General features: G+C 44.4%; 1 protein-coding gene across 1 annotated transcript in view; it reads left to right on the forward strand.

Moving 5' to 3' along the window:
- Window positions 1-23,109, forward strand: part of COQ2 (coenzyme Q2, polyprenyltransferase) — a 43,982-nt gene extending 20,873 nt beyond the window's left edge. Inside the window, exons 3-8 of the mRNA XM_069743391.1 lie at window positions 17,636-17,802; window positions 18,733-18,854; window positions 19,161-19,246; window positions 19,569-19,702; window positions 19,822-20,010; window positions 20,777-23,109. Coding sequence (XP_069599492.1) covers window positions 17,636-17,802; window positions 18,733-18,854; window positions 19,161-19,246; window positions 19,569-19,702; window positions 19,822-20,010; window positions 20,777-20,935 — 857 coding nt within the window. The 3' untranslated portion in view covers window positions 20,936-23,109. The remainder of the gene's footprint in view (window positions 1-17,635; window positions 17,803-18,732; window positions 18,855-19,160; window positions 19,247-19,568; window positions 19,703-19,821; window positions 20,011-20,776) is intronic.
- Window positions 23,110-23,453: the final 344 nt, after the last annotated feature.

Raw genomic sequence — 23,453 nt, forward strand, 5'->3', positions numbered from 1 at the left:
CCCCATTTTCCACCACATTTTGGAAGTAAAAAAGTGTGTCTTATAGTCCGAAAAATACGGTAACCAACCCCTCATACACATGAACAAGCACTGATCGCCTGTCGTGTATTGAAGGGAACAAATAGAGCAGACATTCAGATTCATCAAGTCCAGCCCTTCTCTCCATGGAAATTATTTATCTGGGGTGACTGAGGAAGCCTCCAAACGAATAGGCAGGTTTGGCCTCATTAATGAGTATGAAGGTTCTCCGTTGCTAAAAATCCCAGTATAGTTTATGATTTGATTGCAGTGATTTGTTGAAATTTTATCTGACGTGTCCATAAGCTCCACATGTTCGGTCAGTGTAAGCAAAATGTGGGAGCCTGTAACCGGCACTGTAGATGGCACTGGTGGTTATCACTTGGACAGAAATCCTCCTAGGTACTATCGGGTTCACAATGTCGAAGGAGTCAAAGAGGGAAGACACACAAACCATATTCTTTGATAAGGTTTTCTGGTTTTACTTAGTCTCGCTGTCAGTGGCTGCTATAGCTCTTTTCGATTTTCAAATATTGGAGAAAAAGGAACTCTAAAGACTGAATTTTCTTATGGACATACAGTGGCTTGCAAAAGTATTCTCCCCCTTGGCTTGTTACCTATTTTGTTACATTACAACCTATTTGTAAATATTTTTGGAATCCGATTTGTGTGTGATGCATCAGCACTAAATAGTCTAAGTTGGGGAAGTGAAGTGAGAAAAATATAGGCATAAATTGCATTTATGGGATCAAATAACTAAACATTGGCACGTATTCGAGTGACATCAGCGCAACCCTGGGAACATCATTCAAATTACGTGGGCGGCAACAACCATGACTGAACAAAATGAAGCATACACCTATGACTAAATACGCATCTGCGATCTAACTACACTGCTGAAAAAAATAAAGGGAACACAAAAATCCCACATCCTAGATATCACTGAATGAAAATTTTCAGTTGCAAATCTTTATTCATTACAAAGTGGAATGCATAGAGAACAATAAAACCTAAAAATGATCTATGTGAATCAAAATGAATATCCCATGGAGGTCTTGAATTGGAATGATCCTCAAAATTAAAGTGGAAAATCAAATAACAGGCTGATCCAACTTAAGTGGAAATGCCCCAAGACAACAAAATGATGCTCAATAGTTTGTGTGGCCTCCATGTGCCTGTATGAACTCCCTTCAACGCTATACATGCTCCTGATGAGGCGTGTATGTTCTGAGGGATCTCACAGACCTAGATTAAAGCATCAGTCAACTCCTGGACGCTTTGTGGTGTAACATGGCGTTGGTGGATGGAGCGAGAAATTATGTCCCAGATGTGCTCGATTCAGGTTCAGGTCTGGGGAACGGGCGGGCCAGTCCATAATATCAATGCCTTCTTCATGAAGGAACGGCTGAAACACTTCAGTCTCTTGAGGCCTAGCATTGTCTTGCATCAGAAGGAATCCAGGAGCCACTGCACATGCATATGGTCTCACAATGGTTCTGATGATCTCATCCCAGTGTCTAATGGCAGTCAGCGTACCTCTGGCTAGCACATGGAAGGCCGTGTGGACCTCCAAAGAAATGCCTCCCCACACCATTTCTGACCCAATGCCAAATCGGTCATGCTGGAGGATGTTGCAGGCAGCAGAACGTTCTCCACGGCATCTCCAGACTGTCACATCCTCAGTGTGAAGCTGACAGACACAGCTACCCTTGCAAGCTACAGCTTGCATTGATGTGCCATCCTGGATGAGCTGTACTACCCGAGTAACTTCTGAGGTTTGTAGACACCGCTTCATGCTATTGTAGGGGAGAGCGCAATAACAAAATGCAAAAATGACCAAAACAACAGCCAAAAAGGATGAGAACAGAGAAATGGTCTGTGGTCACCACCTGCAGAATCACTTCTTTATAGGGATTGTCTTGCTGATTGCCAATCATTTCTACATGTTGTTGGTACCATTTACATCACAGCAGGAGAAATTGATTCACAATCGGTGTTGCTTCATAACTGGACAGATTGATTTCACGGAAGTGTGATTGACTTGGAATTACATTGTGTTTTAAGTGTTCCCTTTATTTTTTTGAGCAGTGTATATGAAGTGCTTTTTGCACACGATTACAAAGCCATTGTTATTGACACACATTGCATCACTAATAACACTTTGGGGACAGTTTAGATTCTAAAAATGACATGACAGGTTCCCTTTAAGACCGGAAAAAGAAGAAAAATAACTTTTATTATACTCAACTGCAGGACGGTTCGGTCCAATGGGTGTCGCTGGTCTTGGTCCGGCGCCTCCCATCTTCTTATGATCCCCATCCTCCTGCTTGTTTCGTGTGGATGATACGACCCTTTGTCATCCACACAGTCTCCTCAGCACAGCGCTCCTGCGCTGGCGTATTTCTCTGCCCTGTCAAGGGCAGAGCAAAGTACTGCAGTGCACATGCACCTGGGTTCTTTGACCTTTCCTAGCACCTGCGCAGTGCAGTACTTTGCTCTGTACTCAACAGGGTAGAGAAGTACGCCTGCGCAGGAGCGCAGTGCCGAGGAGACACGTCATCCACACAATGCAAGCAGGAGAACGGTACCGCAGGTGATATTTTTCTTCTCTTAGAGGTCTGGTTGGGGGCAGATATACAGCATTATAGAAAGCTGTATATCAGCCCTGAAAGGTGATTGCCATATCAGTTATTGGCCAAACCTGGTGACAGGTGCCTTTTAAGTTTTAAGAGGATTGAAGCAAATATCTCACACCATTTTGAGATAGCTATTGATCTTCACAGGTGCGCATTCTTTGCATCCAAACTTCTTTGCCAGATGTCTGGGCATCAGTAGAAAATTATGAATATTGTGTCTGGTATAAATCCGATTATGATGGCCATACACTTTCAGCTTCACAGCTAATCAGGGAAGAAGATGCATGTTTTTCATAACTGTAACCCCTGCCTCTAAAGCCCCCGTCTCACATAGCGAGATCGCTAGCGAGATCGCTGCTGAGTCACAAGTTTTGTGACGCAACAGCGATCTCAGTAGCGATCTCGCTATGTGTGACACGTAGCAGCGATCAGGCCCCTGCTGTGAGATCGCTGGTCGTGTCGGAATGGCCTGGACCATTTTTTGATCGTTGAGGTCCCGCTGGGTAGCACACATCGCTGTGTTTGACACCTTACCAACGACCTCGTTGACAGGACGTCCCATTGAATCATCATGAAATAGCATCGTTCTACAGGTCGCTACAGTTCGCCGCATCGCTGCTGCGTCGTTGGGGAGATCACACTGTGACATCTCACCAGCGACCACATAGCGACGCAGCAACGATCCCTAACAGGTCGTATCGTTGTCGGGATCGCTTAAGCGTCGCTATGTGTAACGGGGCCTTAAGCCCCAAATCTATAGTGGCCAGATAACTGATAACAGCCATGTCATGTTTGCTTTCTGGGTAAAGGTAAAAAAATATGATGAAAAATATGGCGGCGATCTCAAACTTCTGTGATCATCAGGAGTAAAGTTATTTCATAAGTTGAGAATTTCATAAAATCCTGAGGGACTCAAAACAACCCAGCCTACATGAGGTCATCACGGGAAGGTGTGTGGGCGTAACTCAGATACTGATACAAGGACAAGACAAATTATTATCTTTGTTCAATGTTAGTGTAGGCTTGATTCCATTAACCAGACGTTTTCAATCGGTTTCTGTTCGCTAGCTGAATCATCTCTGTGATCAGTTTAGTAAGTATTTTGTTAATCCTTTTTATTTTCTGTAATTGTATATGCTGTATTGTTTGACCCGATTGTAAAATCTTTTGTACTTTTTTTTTTTTTTTTTTAGAAACACTGCCTATTGTTTGGATTAAATATAAAATGTACGGTAATAGTTCTGCTACTTTTGTTCTGTAAACTGTGCCTTGAAGCCATACACTACCTACCAGGCATCCAGTCGACGTAAACATAAAATTTACCCGACTGGTGGCAGCTAATATTCTTTTTTGGGATACTGTGGGGTTCGCAGTGACAGTATCGGAGGCATATACATACAGTTGTGCTCAAAAGTTTACATGCCCCCTCAGAATTTTTGCTTTCTTGGCCTTTTTTTCAGAGAATATGAATGATAACACCAAAACTTTTTCTCCACTCATGGTTAGTGGTTGGGTATAGCCATTTATTGTCAAACTACTGTGTTTTCTTTTTTTAAATCATAATGACAACCCAAAACATCCAAATGACCCTGATCAAAAGTTCACATACCTCATTTCTTAATACCGTGTATTGCCCCCTCTAACATCAATGACAGCTTGAAGTCTTTTGTGGTAGTTGTGGATGAGGTTCTTTATTTTCTCAAATAGTAAAGGTGCCCACTCTTCTTGGCAAAAAGCCTCCAGTTCCTATAAATTCAGGGTTGTCTAGCATGAACTGCGCGCTTGAGATCTCCCCAGAGTGGCTCAATGATATTGAGGTCAGGAGACTGAGATGGCCACTCCAGAACCTTCACTTGGTTCTGTAGCCAATGACAGCTTGACTTGGCCTTGTGTTTTGGATAATTATCATGTTGGAATGTCCAAGTACGTCCCATGCGCAGCTTCCAGGCTGATGAGTGCAAATTTGCCTCCAGTATTTGCTGACAACGTGCTGCATTCATCTTTCCTTCAACTTTGACCAAGTTTCCTGTGCCTTTGTAGCTCACATATCCCCAAAACATCAGCTATCCAACTCCATGCTTTACAGTAGGAATGGTGTTTTTTTTTCATCATAGGCCTTGTTGACCTCTCTCCAAGTGTAACGTTTATGGTTGTGGCCAAAAAGTTCAATTTTGGTCTCATAACTCCAAATTACCTTGTTCCAGAAGTTTTGAGGCTTGTCTCTGTGCTGTTTTGCTTATTGTAGGTGAGATACTTTGTGGCATTTGCGCAGTAATGGCTTTCGTCGGGCGACTCGACCGTGCAGCCCATTTTTCTTAAAGTGCCTCCTTATTGTGCATCTTGAATCAACCACACCATTAGTTTTCAGAGAGTCCTGTATTTCACCTTGTTATTTGGGGGGTTGTCCAGAATAATTTTCCTGGCAGTTGTGGAGTACATTCTTGTTGGTCTACATGACCGTGGTTTTGTTTTTACAGAGCCCCTGATTTTCCATTTGTTAGTCACAATTTGAACTCTGCTGACTAGCATTATCAATTCCTTGGATATCTTTTTGTATCCCTTTCCTGTTTTTACAGTAGATCCATTGACAATTCTTTTGCTTTCCCCATGACTCACAATCCAGAAACATCAGTGGCTGGATAAAAGATGCAAGAGTCTGTCTGGATCCCAGAAACTCACTCAACTTTTATGCACACACACTGATTACAAGCAAACAGGTCACAAGTGAGGATGTTACCTTTAGTAGCCATTCAAACTCATGTGTGTCAACTTCTGTGCATTTTATCAGGCCAAAATCACCAGGGTGTGTGAACTTTTGATCAGGGTCATTTGAATGTTTTGGGTTGTCATTATGATTTAAAAAGAGAAAACACAGTAGTTTGACAATAAATTGCTTCACCCAACCACTAAACATGAGTGGAGAAAATGTTTTGGTGTTATCATTCTCTGTAAAAAGGCCAAGAAAGCAAAAATTCTGCCAGGGTATGTAGTAAACTTTTGAGCACAACTATATATTCCATGCGTTGGAATTGGATGTGTATATACCATATGCTCACTGTTAGTTCCCCAGTAACCTGCCTTTTAGTGGAAACATCCTGTGGACTCCTCCGTTAATCATCAATCGAGTAATTGTCCGGTGGCAGCAGAGAGCTGTTGACACAAAGATCACAGTGGGTGGTTCTGTAAACAGAAAATGCAGGTGACCGACAGCACTCTCTCATTCTGGCGCTCGTTCCATATCCAGGGAACCCTCCTGGGTAAAACGTCACAATCTGCACAAAGGAACAGCGCTCCACCGGGTGTATTAATCCTAGAAAATCTTTATTCAGCCATCGTGCATAAGCATCGTTTCGACCATATGCGGGTCTTTTTCAAGCATACAAACATGGCAATCAGGCATTCTTAAATAGTGTGGACACCACGCAGGGAGCCAATCACTACCAAGTCCCGCCCATCTCACAATGTGAAATATCATTATAAAAACATATAGAAATAAACATCAGGTACTTCAGTGCATATGTACACATCAGAAAACAGTCACCATCACCTACATAATGATAATAGTATATATAGAAATATAAAATCAGGTTCTTGTTTACAACTCTCCTTTATCGATTCCTCCATGTGTCATCGTTGCCATAGTGATCGGTAGCCAATGTGATGCAAAACTTCCTGCATGGTGTCCCATCATGAGGCTAAACAGCGCCAAAGATCTTATGTGGCCAATCGGATTTATCCTTACTCTAGGTTATTTAGGCTCCCCCAATCAAATAATCCCTTGTACCTGTAAATCCAAACATCTTCGTCGGACTCCACCGACGTCATCCCCGCTCGACAGGCACAGCGGCAGGGGAGCGCAGGCACAGTCCCGTCATACCGGAGTCGCGCCTCGTCACATGACCCGACAGAGGCCGCGCCCGGAAATGACACAGGCCAGTGCCGCACGTCACTACCTCCGTGTATCTGCAGACCGGGCCATGGGATTGATTGATCACAAGCTGTCAGAATTTTTGATTGTTGAAGCACCAGTTACACTGGTGCTGTATGTGTTACCGAAAATCCACAAAGATCTGCTTAACCCCCCCGGTAGACCGATAGTCTCTGGGAGGGGTTCATTATTTAGTAAAACTGCTATGTGTCTAGATAAAGTGTTACGTCCTTTTGCTGTAGCAGCACGATCTTTTGTGAGAGATACGAGTGATTTCCTTGAGAAAATCGAAGGTTTGACAGTGTCTGATGCATCTATTCTGGCATCGTTCGATGTGACATCGTTGTATACGTCAATCGAACATAACAAGGGTCTAGAAGCCGTCCATTGTGCGCTATCGGGCTCTGACGTGGCCCCAGAGTGTGCACAGCTTGTCCTCACACTGTTGGAACTCATCCTAAGGAGGAATTATTTCCTCTTTGGGCATGAGTATTTCCTTCAGTTGAGAGTTACCGCCATGGGGTCCAATGTGGTCCCCACTTATGCCAACATCTATATGGCGGTATTTGAGGACAGGTTTGTGTACCATTCCATCCTTTGGCGCCACGTTAGAGGCTGGTGGCGTTACATTAATGATATTTTTGTGATTTGGGAGGGTAGTCTGTTAGACTTAGAGCATTTTCATGCTAGCCTCAATGAGGTTTATCCAGAATTGCAATTTACTTTAGTACACTCGGCAGTACAGATTCAGTTTTTAGATACTTTGGTTTACAAAGATGGAGGCAGACTAAAAACGGACATCTTTATTAAGGAAACAGACAGAAACAGTTTATTGTCTTTCGACAGCAACCATCCAAGAAAGATCAAAAAAAGGGGAGAAGCCAGCGCAGCCTAAGGTTAAGACGCAATACATAAAGTGCAAATGCACATATTAATTTCTAACTGTATTTTCAAAATGAGACATTTAGCAAACAATTGATCAATTCTTTGAGCCACCCCGCCTCTTCACGGCAATCTCATATTGGGGCAGTCCTACACTACGTTTTTTATATTCGCTGTGCCATAAAGGCCTCCTAAATGAACTAAATGCAAGACCACATTAAAAACATGCTGTACCTGGAGCATATACTGAGTCACCCCCATGGCGCCAGAGTAGGCAAGCGAGGATAAAGGTTGACCAGGTCCAGACAGACATTTCGGATCCAACCTCCACACTGCCCATCCAGTACCACAGATGAAGAGTGAAACAGGCTGAGGCACAGGTGCATAATTAAACAAAGCCTGAGGCAGGGCAGGGCTGCTGTGTGTGGACAGCAGCCTATCAATCACTGAGACACAGAAAGAATGGCGCACATAACCAGGTGCGGCGCACGGCAACAGGTACAGCATGTTTTTAATGTGGTCTTGCATTTAGTTCATTTAGGAGGCCTTTATGGCACAGCGAATATAAAAAACGTAGTGTAGGACTGCCCCAATATGAGATTGCCGTGAAGAGGCGGGGTGGCTCAAAGAATTGATCAATTGTTTGCTAAATGTCTCATTTTGAAAATACAGTTAGAAATTAATATGTGCATTTGCACTTTATGTATTGCGTCTTAACCTTAGGCTGCGCTGGCTTCTCCCCCTTTTTGCTCTGTTATTGGTAAGTGGCTGACCACCACTGTTGCCGTGCGCCGCGCCTGGTTATGTGCGCCATTCTTTCTGTGTCTCAGTGATTGATAGGCTGCTGTCCACACACAGCAGCCCTGCCCTGCCTCAGGCTTTGTTTAATTATGCACCTGTGCCTCAGCCTGTTTCACTTTTCATCTGTGGCTCTGGATGGGCAGTGTGGAGGTTGGATCCGAAATGTCTGTCTGGACCTGGTCAACCTTTATCCTCGCTTGCCTACTCTGGCGCCATGGGGGTGACTCAGTATATGATCCAGGTACAGCATGTTTTTAATGTGGTCTTGCATTTAGTTCATTTAGGAGGCCTTTATGGCACAGCGAATATAAAAAACGTAGTGTAGGACTGCCCCAATATGAGATTGCCGTGAAGAGGCGGGGTGGCTCAAAGAATTGATCAATTGTTTGCTAAATGTCTCATTTTGAAAATACAGTTAGAAATTAATATGTGCATTTGCACTTTATGTATTGCGTCTTAACCTTAGGCTGCGCTGGCTTCTCCCCCTTTTTGCTCTATCCAAGAAAGATGGTTGATTCGCTCCCATGGAGCCAACTACTAAGGGTACGGAGAATAGTGTCCGATGAAAATTTGGTGGACCAACGTCTGGAAGACATGTGCTCGAAGTTTGTGGCTAGGGGCTATCCAAGAAAAAGTGTTGAGGCCTTTAAAATCAAGGCTCGAAATTCATCAAGAGAGAGTGTCCGTAAGAAAACCTCTAAAAACGTATGTGATCGCTTTCCGTTTGTTTCTACCTACAACTCTATGAGTAATCGGATTAGTGGTGTTATAAAAAAACATTGGGCCCTCTTGCAACGAGGACTACCTCAGATGACAGGTTTTAAATCGCCTCCCATGATGTCATACAGGAGGGGTAAGAATCTAGGTGACAGATTGATTAGATCTGATTTTGGTACTTCCAAAAATATGAGCCAAAAAACGTTAAGTGCACCAAGGTATGGGAATTTCTCATGCCTTGGCTGTGCTTGTTGTAATAACATGCTCAAGGGAGAATTTTTCTGCCATCCCCATACTGGGAAGAAATTTTTCTTGAAAGAAAGATATACGTGTACATCTAGTTATGTCATCTATATGATCACCTGTCCATGTGGACTCGCCTATATAGGCGAGACCACGATGGAGGTGAAGGCCCGCATCACTAAACATAAAAGCACGATTAGAACAGGGCTTACTGAGTTGCCGGGCCCAAAACACTTTGTAGATAGGAAACATTCGGTGAATCAACTTAGGTTCAGGGTCATTGATAATGTTCCTGTTCTGAGAAGGGGTGGGGACAGGTTACAAATGTTAAAAACAAAAGAAATGAAGTGGATCTATACCCTGGGTTCATTACAACCAGGGGGTCTGAATATAGATTTCAATCTTCAAGGATGTACTCATTGAACCTAGTATCCCCTGATGATATATGTTGCTCGTCATGTTTTTAACATTTTAGGTATTTTAATTGATTTTTGTATGTTTTTATTAGATCAGCCACACATGTGACAGTCGGTGGATGAATGTGGATGAAGATGTCATAATATATTAAAATTGGACTATTTATATGGATAAAAAGTTTTTTTGTCTTTAAGGATGATGCTTCACCTAATTCCCGGCTGCCGCTGTGTGGTTGGTATATGTTCACTATTGATTTTGGTGGGAGTGATGTAGTATATAGGCTATTTTTTGATTCCCATATATGTTCTGATCTGTGATCACCTTATATATTGCCTAATGATATGATGTAGCCAGCAATGATAAATAGCTGAGATATGTCCCTATTGATGGATTATATGCTGCTGGGAATAATGTATACTGAGGGATTTTTGAGATAGTAATATAGTGGATTGTCACGGATCGCTGCTCCGTGGTGTCACTTATTCGTCACGTGCCTGCTCTCACACGTGACTTTGGGTTGTGCCTGCAAGGGTTAATCTATCTCCCCACTCTCCGTCCAGCATTCAACCTCTGTCCTATGCTGTAATGGGAGCATAAATCACATACCGACCCAGGCCACACACCCGCTCATACGCGCTGCCACCACTCATCGAATACACGGGCGATGAGTCCCAGAAATAACTAATCAAAATATGTCTATCACTCATAAGGCTCACACACCTCTAGGCTATGGATTCTTTAGAACATTCAAGGTTCAACTTATTAAAGTTTATACTTTAATAGAAAAAGGTTAAATGTTTACAAGAAAAAGGTATAAAAATATGATAATAAAAAGACATACAACTTATGCAAAACAGTATAAAATAAAAAGGAGAAAACTTACAGAAATCATCTAACTTGTAGTCTGCTTTCTGCTCCCTGAGGGGGGGTGAGTGTAGTTGTGGAACACATCAGCTTTTCAGGCTGCCCTCATCATGTGAACACCATTCTCTGTCTGCAGCCTAAATTTATAACTTTGGTCTGAGGTCAGGTTTCTAGACCGGCCCCTCAGGCCAATATCATAACTGCTGCCTGTTTGATTGGGCCACGGCCGCGCTACTAATGAATATATATTATTTTCCTCTGGAGACATGTGTGAAATGGTTCCCAGGGATACCTTCCCTCAAGCAGCATTTAGCATCTCCCCTCCAAGACCTCAGAAGTGTCAAGTGTTCCTTTGTTCTTGGCTCTAGCTAGACCCCCTGGTGAGATATGGAGACAGAATTCCTACTCTTCCCAAGGAAGTACATATTAACATCTAGGTGCCACTGGCCTTCAGGACAGAGCTACATTATCAATAGACAGATGTCAGAGGTCACTACACACATATAGATATATATATAATATATATACACATATTCCACCACACCTCCCTCCTTATGAACGTGCATGGGGGTTGACTTACAGGTCAGCTCCCGAGCACGTATCTGGTTCTGTGCCATCTTGGCGAGAAAGGCCATCGGCATTGCCATGATCAACTCCCTTCTTGTGCTGAATTGTGAAATCATATTGCTGAAGTATCAAACTCCATCTAAGCAATTCCCCATTGTCCCCAACTACTCGGTTGAGCCAACTCAGTGGGTTATGATCTGTGATCACGGTGAAGTTGCGCCCATAAAGGTATGGTTGCAGCTTCTGCAGAGCCCACACAATTGCCAAACATTCTTTTTCAATGGTGGCATAAGCCACTTCTCTGGGCAGGAGTTTCCTGCTTAGGTACAGAATTGGGTGTTCCTCTCCTTGTTGGTTCACCTGGCTGAGAACTGCACTACAAACCGGCAAGTGAAATCTGGAGCCTGCAGGACGGGTGAACTAACCAATGCCGACTTTAGGGCAGAAAATGATTCCTCACACTGAGGACTCCAGGAGACAATTTTAGGAAGTCTCTTCCTGGTCAGATCAGTTAACGGTTTGGCCAGAGCACTGTAGTTTGGTACAAACCTCCTATAGTAGCCAGCCGTACCCAGGAAGGACAGTACCTGCTTCTTGGTTCGTGGGGTGGCCCAGGCTGTAATGGCTTCTACCTTCCCTGGCTCAGGTTTTAGCAGTCCTCCCCCCACCCGGTGTCCCAGGTATTGAACTTCCCGCATGGCTACCTGACACTTCCCTGGCTTAACAGTAAGACCTGCAGTTTTAAGCTTTTGCAACACCTGCGAAAGATGTACGAGGTGTTCCTCCCAAGAATCACTAAAGATGGCTATATCATCAAGATAAGCAACGGCAAAACCATCACATCCTTCCAATAAGTGATTGACCAACCTCTGGAAGGTGGCAGGGGCATTCTTCATACCAAAGGGCATCACCAGAAACTCAAACAGCCCAAATGGCGTTATAAAGGCAGACCTCTCCTGAGCTTCTCTGGTCAGGGGTATCTGCCAGTATCCCCTACTCAGGTCCATGATGGTAAGGTACGATGCTTTAGCTAGCTGCTCTAACAGCTCATCTATCCTCGGCATGGGGTAGACCTCACATGTAGTCAATACATTTAATTTCCTGTAGTCTACACAGAATCGGGTAGTACGGTCCTTTTTGGGGACAAGAACCACAGGCGAGGCCCAGGCACTCTGGGATTTTTGTATCACCTTGAGTTTCAGCATCTCCTCTACCTGTTCCCTCATGTGTGCCTTCACCTCTGCTGACACACGGTATGCAGACTGCCGTACTGGGGGATTAGTACCAGTGTCCACATGGTGAACTGCTAAGTGTGTCCTCCCAGGCTCCCCTGTGAAGACTTCGTTGAACTCGCTGAGCGCCCCCATCAGCTCAGACCTCTGACTGTGGGATAGCTCAGGATTAAACTCTGCTGACTCCAGGGACTCCATGCACTGAGTCCCAGCCCCCACATCTAATAACAGATCAGCCTCCCCCTCTTCAGGCAGGCTACAGACAGGTAAGACACAGGTCTCCCTGTCATGATGGGCCTTCAACATATTTACATGAAACACTTTCTGACGCTTTGCATGCTCATCTAGGGTCACCACATAATTAACATCATTCAGCCGCTTATGTACAGTATATGGTCCCTCCCATGCGGCCTGCAATTTGTTCTGTAACATAGGGACCAACACCCAAACCTTCTGCCCTTCCTCGTAGGCCCTCAGTCTGGCATTACGGTGGTACCAGACCTTCTGGTTGGTTTGGGCCTGGGCCACATTCTCATGGGCCAGGTTGCTCAGTTTTTGCATTCTCTCTCTGAGCCGCAGTACATATTCGACCACTGAGACTCCAGTAGTGCTGGGGTCGTCCTCCCAACAGTCCTTAATCAAATCAAGTGGCCCCCTGACCCTCCTCCCATAGACAAGTTCAAAGGGGGAGAATCCAGTAGATGCCTGGGGTACCTCTCTGTAGGCAAACAGCAGATGGGGAAGGTACCGCTCCCAGTCTCTCCCTTCAGTCTCCACCAACATTTTGAGCATTTGCTTTAATGTTCCATTGAAGCGCTCGCAGAGTCCGTTGGTTTGGGGATGATAGGCGCTGGCCACAAGATGCTGTACTTGTATTCTTTCACAGAGGCTTTCCATCAGATCAGACATGAACTGGGTTCCCTGATCGGTCAACATTTCCCTGGGGAAACCCACACGAGAGAACACAGTCAGTAAAGCATCCACCACTTTGTCTGCTCGGATGGAGGACAGTGCCACAGCTTCCGGGTATCGTGTAGCATAGTCCACCACTGTGAGGATGTACTTTTTGCCAGAGCAGCTAGGGATTGCAAGTGGCCCTATGATATCCACAGCCACTCGCTGGAAAGGTTCATCGATCACAGGCAGTGGTATCAATGGGGCTTTCTGTATATTCCCGGACTTTCCAACTCGCTGACAAACTACGCACGATCGGCAGTAATTGGCAATATCTGTCCCCATCTTGGGCCAATAGAAGTTATGTGTCAGGCGAGCTTTAGTCTTTTGTATTCCAATTGTGTCCGGCCAAAGGAATTTCATGGGCAATCCTCAATAATTGTTCCCTAAATGGATAAGGGACGATCAGCCGCCGTTCATAGTCCCAAGATTCTGTAGTATCCGTGGGGATAGTCTCTGTATACAGTCTGCCCTGGTCCCAGTATACTCTCTCTTTGCCAGAAGCAGCAGGGGGTTGGTCTGCAAGACATCTGAGCTCCTCCAGACTGGCATCTGTCTGCAGGGCCTCCTGGAAGCTCTGACGGTCAGCCTGCAGGCCCCGGCCTAGTGTGACTGCCAGGCCCTGGTATGAAGCCGAGTTTTCAGTGTCTGTTATCAGGGACCTTGGTGGGTCTGCCATGTATGGAGGCTCCGGGACCACAGTATGGGCCTCCTGTTCTGGCAGTTCTGTCTGAGACTCATCCTCTAATCTCTGGGCCTGAGTCTGAGCCGCAGCCTGACTCCGGGTCACAGCTGCCACATATTTACAGTCCTGTGCATTGGGACATTTTCCCTCCTCGCACGGGATCTCAGGTCGGTCACTTTCTTCCACCTTCTCTGCATCATTCACTTGCAAGGGAGGAACATAGTGGGACACCATCCTCCCCAGGTCCGTGCCTAGCAACACATTGGTGGGAATAGCCTCTGATACTCCCACTTCTCTCAGTCCTTTCCCTGCTCCCCAGTCCAGGTACACACGGGCCATTGGCACGGCAGGGCTGACCCCTCCAATCCCGGTTATAGACATCGTCTTTCCTGGTATGATATCGGCAGGGGTTATCATTGCTGGATGCACCATGGTCACCTCTGCCCCAGTGTCTCTGAGACCAATGGTGACTTTATTGCCAACAGTGACAGATTGACAGTTCTCATTTGCCCTCACATCAGAGCCGGCTACAAAGAGGACAGACGGTGGGGGCACAGTCGGCTTTGTGGTGGTAGTTGGGCGTTTCTCCCTATCAGGGCAGACAGCGCTAACATGTCCCACTTTGTTGCAGGAGAAGCACCGGCGTGCATCACCTAGAGAATGTCTATTTCTCGGGGCCCCATAAAAGGTGGGCTTGGACAGCACTGGTGATCGGCCGGCAGAGGGAGAAGGGTCCCCATTTGGCTTACCTCCCCTCCAGCTGAATCCCGATGGCTTCCGCACCTCAGGCATCCTGTTAGCCACATAGCAGTCTGCAATCCTTGCAGCCTGATCCGCAGTTTGTGGCTCCCGATCACACACAAATTGTCGTACATCCGTGGGGCACATGTGAAGAAATTGATCCTTCACCATAAGATCTGTTAAGTCCTCAAAACTGTTGACAGAAAGTCCCCTAATCCATTGGTGGAACGTGGTCCTCAAGGTGCCCACAACAGTCGCATAGCTGTCAGTTGGTCCACGTTGTAGGTTCCGGAACTTTCTACGATACACTTCTGGTGTCAGGTTGTATTTCCTGATCAGGGCCTCTTTTATGGCCTCATAGTTCGCATCTAGCTCTGGTGGGAGGCCAGCAAAAACTTCCAGGGCTTTGCCTCTCAACCCTGGGGTTAGATACTGTGCCCACTGCTCACGGGGTAGATGGTACTGCCTGCAGGTTTTTTCAAATCCCCGCAGGAAAGTATCTAAGTCCGTATCCTTCTCCATTACAGGGAAGTTTTCAAGACGTGGCCTCCTTGGATTTATGTCCTGGGAGGGGGTTATCTGAGGACTGATACCCCGCTCTAGTTGAGCCATCTGAAGCTGGAAAGCTCTCTCCTCCCGGCGTTCTGCAGCAGCAGCCTGTCGGTACTGTAGAATTAGCTGCATGCGCAGATTGGGATCACTTGTTCCCAGCCGTTGTAAGTCCATTTGCAAAGTACAGTCCATAGGCTCCTCAGCACTGGCATTGCTGACATTTCCATCAGGCATCTCCGGTGCAAGAGCTGGCATTGCTGGGTCTCTCTGAGGTGGGCTCTCTCCTTGCCCAGATGTTCCAGCACTTTGCTCTATGTCCAGCTCGACCAAGGCGCGTATCAGCAGCTCCCTGGATCTGTCGGCTGTCTCTATTCCTCTCTGCTCACAGAGGTCGGTCAGAGCCTCTTTGCTCTGCTTCTTGTACTGGGCTGCCATATCGATGAACAGCCTTTGCCAAATAAAAGATAGAAAAGAAAAACGGGGGGGGGGGGGGGGACTGTTTGCAAGTATGTCTATGTAAGCACTGAGTTGAACCTTGAAGAACTGGTGCACTCCTCGCAAGGATACCAATTCTTTAGTACAGGGAATAATTACTTAAACCATGCACTAATGCTCTAATAGAAATAATTCTATCCCACCGCTCTGCCACCAATTGTCACGCATCGCTGCTCCGTGGTGTCACTTATTCGTCACGTGCCTGCTCTCACACGTGACTTTGGGTTGTGCCTGCAAGGGTTAATCTATCTCCCCACTCTCCGTCCAGCATTCAACCTCTGTCCTATGCTGTAATGGGAGCATAAATCACACACCGACCCAGGCCACACACCCGCTCATACGCGCTGCCACCACTCATCGAATACACGGGCGATGAGTCCCAGAAATAACTAATCAAAATATGTCTATCACTCATAAGGCTCACACACCTCTAGGCTATGGATTCTTCAGCATTTAGCATCTCCCCTCCAAGACCTCAGAAGTGTCAAGTGTTCCTTTGTTCTTGGCTCTAGCTAGACCCCCTGGTGAGATATGGAGACAGAATTCCTACTCTTCCCAAGGAAGTACATATTAACACCTAGGTGCCACTGGCCTTCAGGACAGAGCTACATTATCACTAGACAGATGTCAGAGGTCACTACACACATATAGATATATATAATATATATACACATATTCCACCACATGGATTATAAAGGATAAGCCCCATTATGTATATATGTTTCCTTGGTTACCAGCCTGCTAGGCGGGGTTTGGATATGGATGCTAGGCTACGTAGGTATGCATTGCGTCTGAGCGTGTCCTTTGTGTCCCGGTCATGACGCACTGCGCCTGCGCTGGTATGCCGTGTCCTGAACTGTCTGTCAGGTGAGGTCTAAGGATGACGCGGTATTGTTTACCTGCGTTCCCTTGACGACCTGCCCGGTCTGCAGATACACGGAGGTAGTGACGTGTGGCACTGGCCTGTGTCATTTCCGGGCACGGCCTCTGTCGGGTCATGTGACGAGGCGCGACTCCGGTATGACGGGACTGTGCCTGCGCTCCCCTGCCGCTGTGCCTGTCGAGCGGGGATGACGTCGGTGGAGTCCGACGAAGATGTTTGGATTTACAGGTACAAGGGATTATTTGATTGGGGGAGCCTAAATAACCTAGAGTAAGGATAAATCCGATTGGCCACATAAGATCTTTGGCGCTGTTTAGCCTCATGATGGAACAACATGCAGGAAGTTTTGCATCACATTGGCTACCGATCACTATGGCAACGATGACACATGGAGGAATCGATAAAGGAGAGTTGTAAACAAGAGCCTGATTTTATATTTCTATATATACTATTATCATTATGTAGGTGATGGTGACTGTTTTGTGATGTGTACATATGCACTGAAGTACCTGATGTTTATTTCTATATGTTTTTATAATGATATTGCACATTGTGAGATGGGCGGGACTTGGTAGTGATTGGTTCCCTGCGTGGTGTCCACACAATTTAAGACCGCCTTATAGCCATGTTTGTATGCTTGAAAAAGACCAGCATATGGTCGAAACGTTGCTTATGCTAGATGGCTGAATAAAGATTTTCTTGGACTAATACACCCGGTGGAGCGCTGTTCCTTTGTGCAGATAATGATAGCGGGTGGTTCTGTGTGACCTTACCGGGCTGCGATTCTTGACACAGATCAATAAAAGAAAATCCCAGTGCTCACAGTTGTATGCATGTTCTTTATATGAACTGATGTCAACCCTCAAAAAAACAGTAAAATTCCAGGTTGTGAGGAAGAAAAGCAGTAAAAATGCCCAGGGTGGGTGAGTACTTTTGCAGGCCACTGTATATTGTACTGTTGTATAGTTTGGTATGCACTCTTTATAACGTTCCTTCATTATTATTTTTTCTGCTTTCTAGGAACCTGGTTGTTATACCTGCCGTGCACTTGGAGTATAGCCCTTGCAGCCCAGCCTGGCTGCCTCCCAGATTTCTATATGCTTGCTCTATTTGGCACTGGTGCAGTACTAATGCGTGGTGCTGGATGTACGATTAACGATATGTGGGATAAAGACTTTGATAAAAAGGTATAATAGAAAAAATGTATTCACCCACGCTGCAAGGCAAACGGTCAATAATCAGTGACTGTAATCCCTAAGACTGCAAGTGAGGATATATGTTCACTTCCCTCTGGTAGCTGTTCTTTCAGTAAGGCGAACAGGCAGCAGTTTAATGCTATTTACTGCAGATTAACAGTATATCTGCTAATAAAGTGTTTTTGCTCAAGACAGGTTACCATTAAACTTCAATAGGTGGCAATTATATGAACCCTAAACTCATCAAAGATGAGCACTATATGGCAGGCGTTGATATATCGAAATCACTCCACCACTTCCCGGTCTGCTATACTGCTGGAGAGATGTCAGAAACGTCATTCTCATGTTGGCCATGAGGACACGTATGGATAAAGGTGCTCCATTTCCATTTGGCAAATATGGCCATAAATGTGGCTACAGCCATAGACAGTATAACCATTTCTGCTGACCACCATAAATATGCAAGTTTAATACAGGGTAGACAGTGGGGAAAAAAACCTCATTGTTATACTCCATGTAGAATTCCAATACCATCAAGACCTGCTGAAGCCGGCCATACTTGTAAGATGGCTGTCAGTTTGCTCCACCATTCTCAGGACTGCTGATTCAGCTGAGAGCTCCCGTGCCCTGAGAAAACAGTCGCAAGACATGTCTGGCAATGGCTTATCTCTGGGAAAACAGCGATCAGAAGTCTTAAATCAAACATGTCTGATTGACATGTGCCCCAATGATCAGTTATCCGGGGCTCCCATACAGATTAGTGTCGCCCAAACCTGTCGAATCAGCAGTTTTGGCTTACATTAATGTATGTGGGGGCCTTTACTTGACCCAGAGTCCTCAGACCTCCGTGCAGATTATATCTTTGGCCTATCCTGACGGCGTACTTTTCTTTTGAATATATCGCCATTTTTCTTTTCCAAGGTGGCAAGAACAGCTAATCGCCCTATCGCTGCAGGTGACATCACCCGTTTTCAGTCTTTGGTTTTCCTGGGAGGACAGCTTAGTCTTGCATTGGGTGTGCTCCTATGTCTTAATAATTACAGGTATTATTTCATTTATTTTTTGTATTTTTACTTATAGGGGCTTGTAAGGTAACTTCCATAAAGTGAATTGCACGCCTGCTGATCCCCACCTAAACATCCAGTGCTACTCAACAATTGTAATACAAGCATATCCCATAGAGAATGCTGGAAAAAAGCAGTTTCTTCTTATGTAATATTAGTAAGATTAAATGTAGGACTAAAGTAACACACTGATATATGGTATATGATATCAGTACATGGCCATGAATAAGAAATGGCGAGCACTACCGGGGATACACGTTATTTACTATGTACCATTTTCTTTAGTATTGCTTTAGGAGCTGCCTCTTTGTCGCTGGTACTCACCTATCCATTAATGAAGCGGATTACTTACTGGCCCCAGCTTGTATTAGGTAATTTACAAATAATTGTTATTTTGACTTAAAATCATCCATATTTCATAGATTAGGTGAAAAGGCCTTATCTGCAATACCAGATACAGCCTATAATTAACATTGGCGGGAAAGAAAAAAAAAAAACCCAAAACATTTTTTCCCTGTAACCCCCTTGGCAAACATCAGGTTTTCCTGCTTGCATACATTACAGAGAAGAGGTTTAATGAGCAAACTTGTAGTCACGGCCTAGTAATGTCCTGATATAATGATCGTCATTGATAATTCTACTCCTACCAATATATGAATGTATTCATCTCTAGTTACAATGTCTACTACACAGGACTGACATTTAACTGGGGAGCCCTATTAGGCTGGGCTGCTGTTCAAGGATCCTGTGATTGGTCGGTTTGCCTCCCCTTGTATGCTTCGGGAGTTATGTGGACGCTAATATATGATACCATCTACGCTCATCAGGTATATATAGTATAGTAAATATTCATACCGCATATATTTGTAATAAATACTACCGATTCTTGAGGCCATTTATTTTGCTGGCTGATAATGCACCACAAATTCTCTTTTTCTATACTTAGGACAAAGCAGATGATCTGTTGGTGGGGGTGAAGTCGACAGCGCTACGCTTTAATGAGCAGACAAAGCCTTGGCTCAGTGGCTTCAGTGTGGCCATGCTTTCCGGACTGACACTAACCGGACTCAGCTGTGACCAGACTCTGCCCTATTATGCAGCTGTTGCACTCATCGGGGGGCACCTCGTCCACCAGGTACCTATTGACAGTAAAAAAAAAAAAAAAAGTCTGAATTTAACCTAGATCATTTAAATGTATGCTGTCAAGATAGCTAGCCAATGGCCGCACAAGCTACAGCCAGAGTGAGTCGCCCTCCCTAATACCCTGAATGCTTTCCCCCCTACTTCCTTATCCTCCCAACTTCTATCTTGCACAGAAAAGCCAAAAGCACCAGTCGACAGAGCTCTGACAGATTTTCCATGTCAGAGGGTTAGTGGAAAGATGCTGTATGACTATTTAGAAAGTTGCTTAACCCCTTCCCGCTGTGGGCAAATTTTATTTTTGCGCTTTTGGTTTTTCCTTCTCCTCTTTTCAAAAAAGCCATCATTTTTTTTTTTTTAAATCGGCATAACGGCACGAGGGCTTGTTTTTTGTGAGAAAAGCTGTAGTTTTGAATGACAATATTTAATGTACTTAAAAATTTAAAAATAATCCCAAGGATTGTTTTGGGGGTTTTGTATTTATAGATTTTATTGTGCAGTAAAAATCACCTAGAAATAGGATTTTTCCAATTCAGTATGAAAATCGCAAAACCAAAGTTGTATAGTTTTTTTTTTTTTTTCATTTAAGTGAATCTCATGGTGTGGGATCGTTCATTTTAGCTTTCAGGTGAAGATTTGTCTGCTCTTATACATATATTTTTTCTAAATTCTAATGAAATAATACAAAAATCGAACGCTTCTGGCCAACACTATTATTGCAATCCATCCGGAGTAACTCTCTCGTCTGCTCTCATTTCTAGATTTATACCTTGGATATCAATAATGCAGCTGACTGCTGGAAGAAGTTTACAGCTAATCGGACAGTAGGGTTTTTACTGTTCCTAGGCATTGTGTTGGGCAATTTGTGGAAATCAAAAGAAACAAATGAAGTAAAAGATTCATTGACCCAGAGCTCATAAGCAAAATGTGAGCACAGGAGCCAAGTCCACTCCATAAATAGTGGGCGCCAGCCGAATTATACAGCCGACTCCCGCTCCTAACTGGCATGGTTCTCCGATTGCAGCAGTATCACTATTTAGATGGCATGGTCAATAGCGATCGCAGCATCTAAGAGGGGGGTAGGCATTCTTCTAACCCCCATCATCAAGTAGGGTAATTGCAAGGTACCAAAGGGTTATCATACCAGCTGGGGGGGCTAACCAGGGCGGTGGAGTTGGAGTCGGAGCCCATTTTGGTGGAGTCGGAATCATGAAAATTGAGGGGTCGGAGGTTTGGCTTACCAACTCTACGGCCCTGGGGCTAACTCTACAGCCATGTGTCCGATATGATAAGAATTCATACAAGATTGGTAAAATAGCAAAATACAATACAGAAGTATTTCAGTGTATTGTACAAGTGATCACAAGTTACTATTCCCTAGCAGAGAGATAAAAAAAAGTTTAGATCACCAGTTTCCCATTCTGTAATTAAAAAAAATAATACCTACCCCATCACAAACTCTTAGCCAGCGCAGTTGATGGAAAAGTTATGGTTATCTGAATATGGCGAGACAAACCAAAAAATTTTAAGAATATTAAGAAAAAAATAGAAATATTATCGTCTAGACGTACGGTTGGCATTTTAATATTTTGGAATCAAATTACCAAAGCAGAAAAAAATATTCTAATGCTCCAGCCATGAATGTAGTACAAGTAATTCAGTGCTCAACTGTACACTTGGGACCTGCAGCTAAACCATGACGAACGTCCTAAATACTTTGCATCACTTTTCTTTAAATTTATTGTCCAAATGTAACTTATTAAAATTTTCTAATGTACTTTAATCCTGAATACGGTCTTGATTTCTGACTGGTCATCCAATCAGCTCCAGTTCTCACCATGCTGCGAGCTCCCCCCACCCTCCATAAGTGACATGCTTTGTATGTAGCTGGCAGTCTGGCTCAATTTGTCAACTAAGCCAGACCCCTTCACTGTATCTGCATCAGCTTTTTATGTTGGATCAAAAAGCAGAAGTGGAGTTTACAGGATCTACAGCACTTGACCACTGCAGCCAATCACTGGTCTCAGCAGTGATGCTAATGTAGATATGAGACCACCGACTAGAGTTGAACAAAAAAACAAATTCGCAGGACTCTAGTCCGGCATCCATGTTGGTACTCTGCAACAGTCACACTAGTGTTCTGTAAATCTTTTTGTTCCACTCTATTGCTGACTAATGTTTATTTTAAAGCATTACTAGTCTGTGGACCAGTGATACAGTGGGAGATTTTATAAAATTTGCTATATGAAAGACCGCGACGTAAAAATATACTTCATATTCTAATCACCAGATGTTTGTGCAGATAGTTCCATTCATGAAAAGATCAGTACTTGGGCTCAAGTCTTTTCATAAGACGTCAGTCATTTTCTGGATCATTATCATATCTATCTAAATCAGGGGTGCACAACTTCTTTAGATCTGAAGGCCACATTGTTAGATCAAACCAACCCCATCTGTCGCAATGTTACCAAATCATTACATTCTGAAAGATTTACTGCATATTGAAAGTATGTGCCCTAAATATCTAAATTGGTTCTGCAATAGCCGTACCCTTCTCATGGGGTTTGCACTCCACAAAGGAAGAGGCCATGTGTTCCGTTTTCCACATTGTAGTATATGACATATCCTGAAAAAACGACTTTCCCTTCTCCTATAGCCTATCATGCATGGTCACATCACCTCTACTCCTTGTTCTATGGGAGTCAGGACTTACCCTCTGCCAAAATATGGCTGCCCAGAAATGGCAAATAGCAAACCATTCAGTTACCCGTCCCTACAGTGCTACGCACCACTGGTCCTCTCCATGACATGGAAAATGCATGTGACCATACATGCAGATGGTTCAGGGCCACACAGAAGGGCATTGCTGGCTGCATGTGGGTCCTTGGCCGCAGGACGTGCACCTCTGCTCTAGATCCTTATCTTCATAGTGACCACCACATGCCATGTTATCAGTCGTAAGCTGAATGCAGTTCAACAATACAGAATTAAATCTTGGAAACAATGAATGACAGTGTGTGACAAATGGAAGTATATGATGCACAAGTTACTTTTTTAAATAAAACGAATATTAAAGTTGCCTTTGATTATTTCACTTCTCTGGTGTTTTCCATACATACCTCTGAGCGGTCAGTCTAACCCCTTCCCCCTTTTATGACCTTTTGTTTAACTCTGAACATGTGTTCTGGCCACACACCCCCACATCCACTCACGGCTGAGTCCTCTTAGTAGCAGATATATTCAGATCCAGGAGTCTGATCCATGTATCTTTCAAATTACATATTTCTAATTACTTTGAATTAGACTGAATTGGACTGGAAGATAACAGAATATCAAACCACTACAATGTTTCGGTTTATTTTTTCTTTCACCCACATATTACTTTCCTTCTTAACCCCTATCTGACCTCGGACGGGATAGTACGTCCGAGGTCAGCTC

The sequence above is a fragment of the Ranitomeya imitator genome, chromosome 1 (genome assembly GCF_032444005.1).
Source record: "Ranitomeya imitator isolate aRanImi1 chromosome 1, aRanImi1.pri, whole genome shotgun sequence".
In the NCBI taxonomy this organism is placed as follows: Eukaryota; Metazoa; Chordata; class Amphibia; order Anura; family Dendrobatidae; genus Ranitomeya; species Ranitomeya imitator.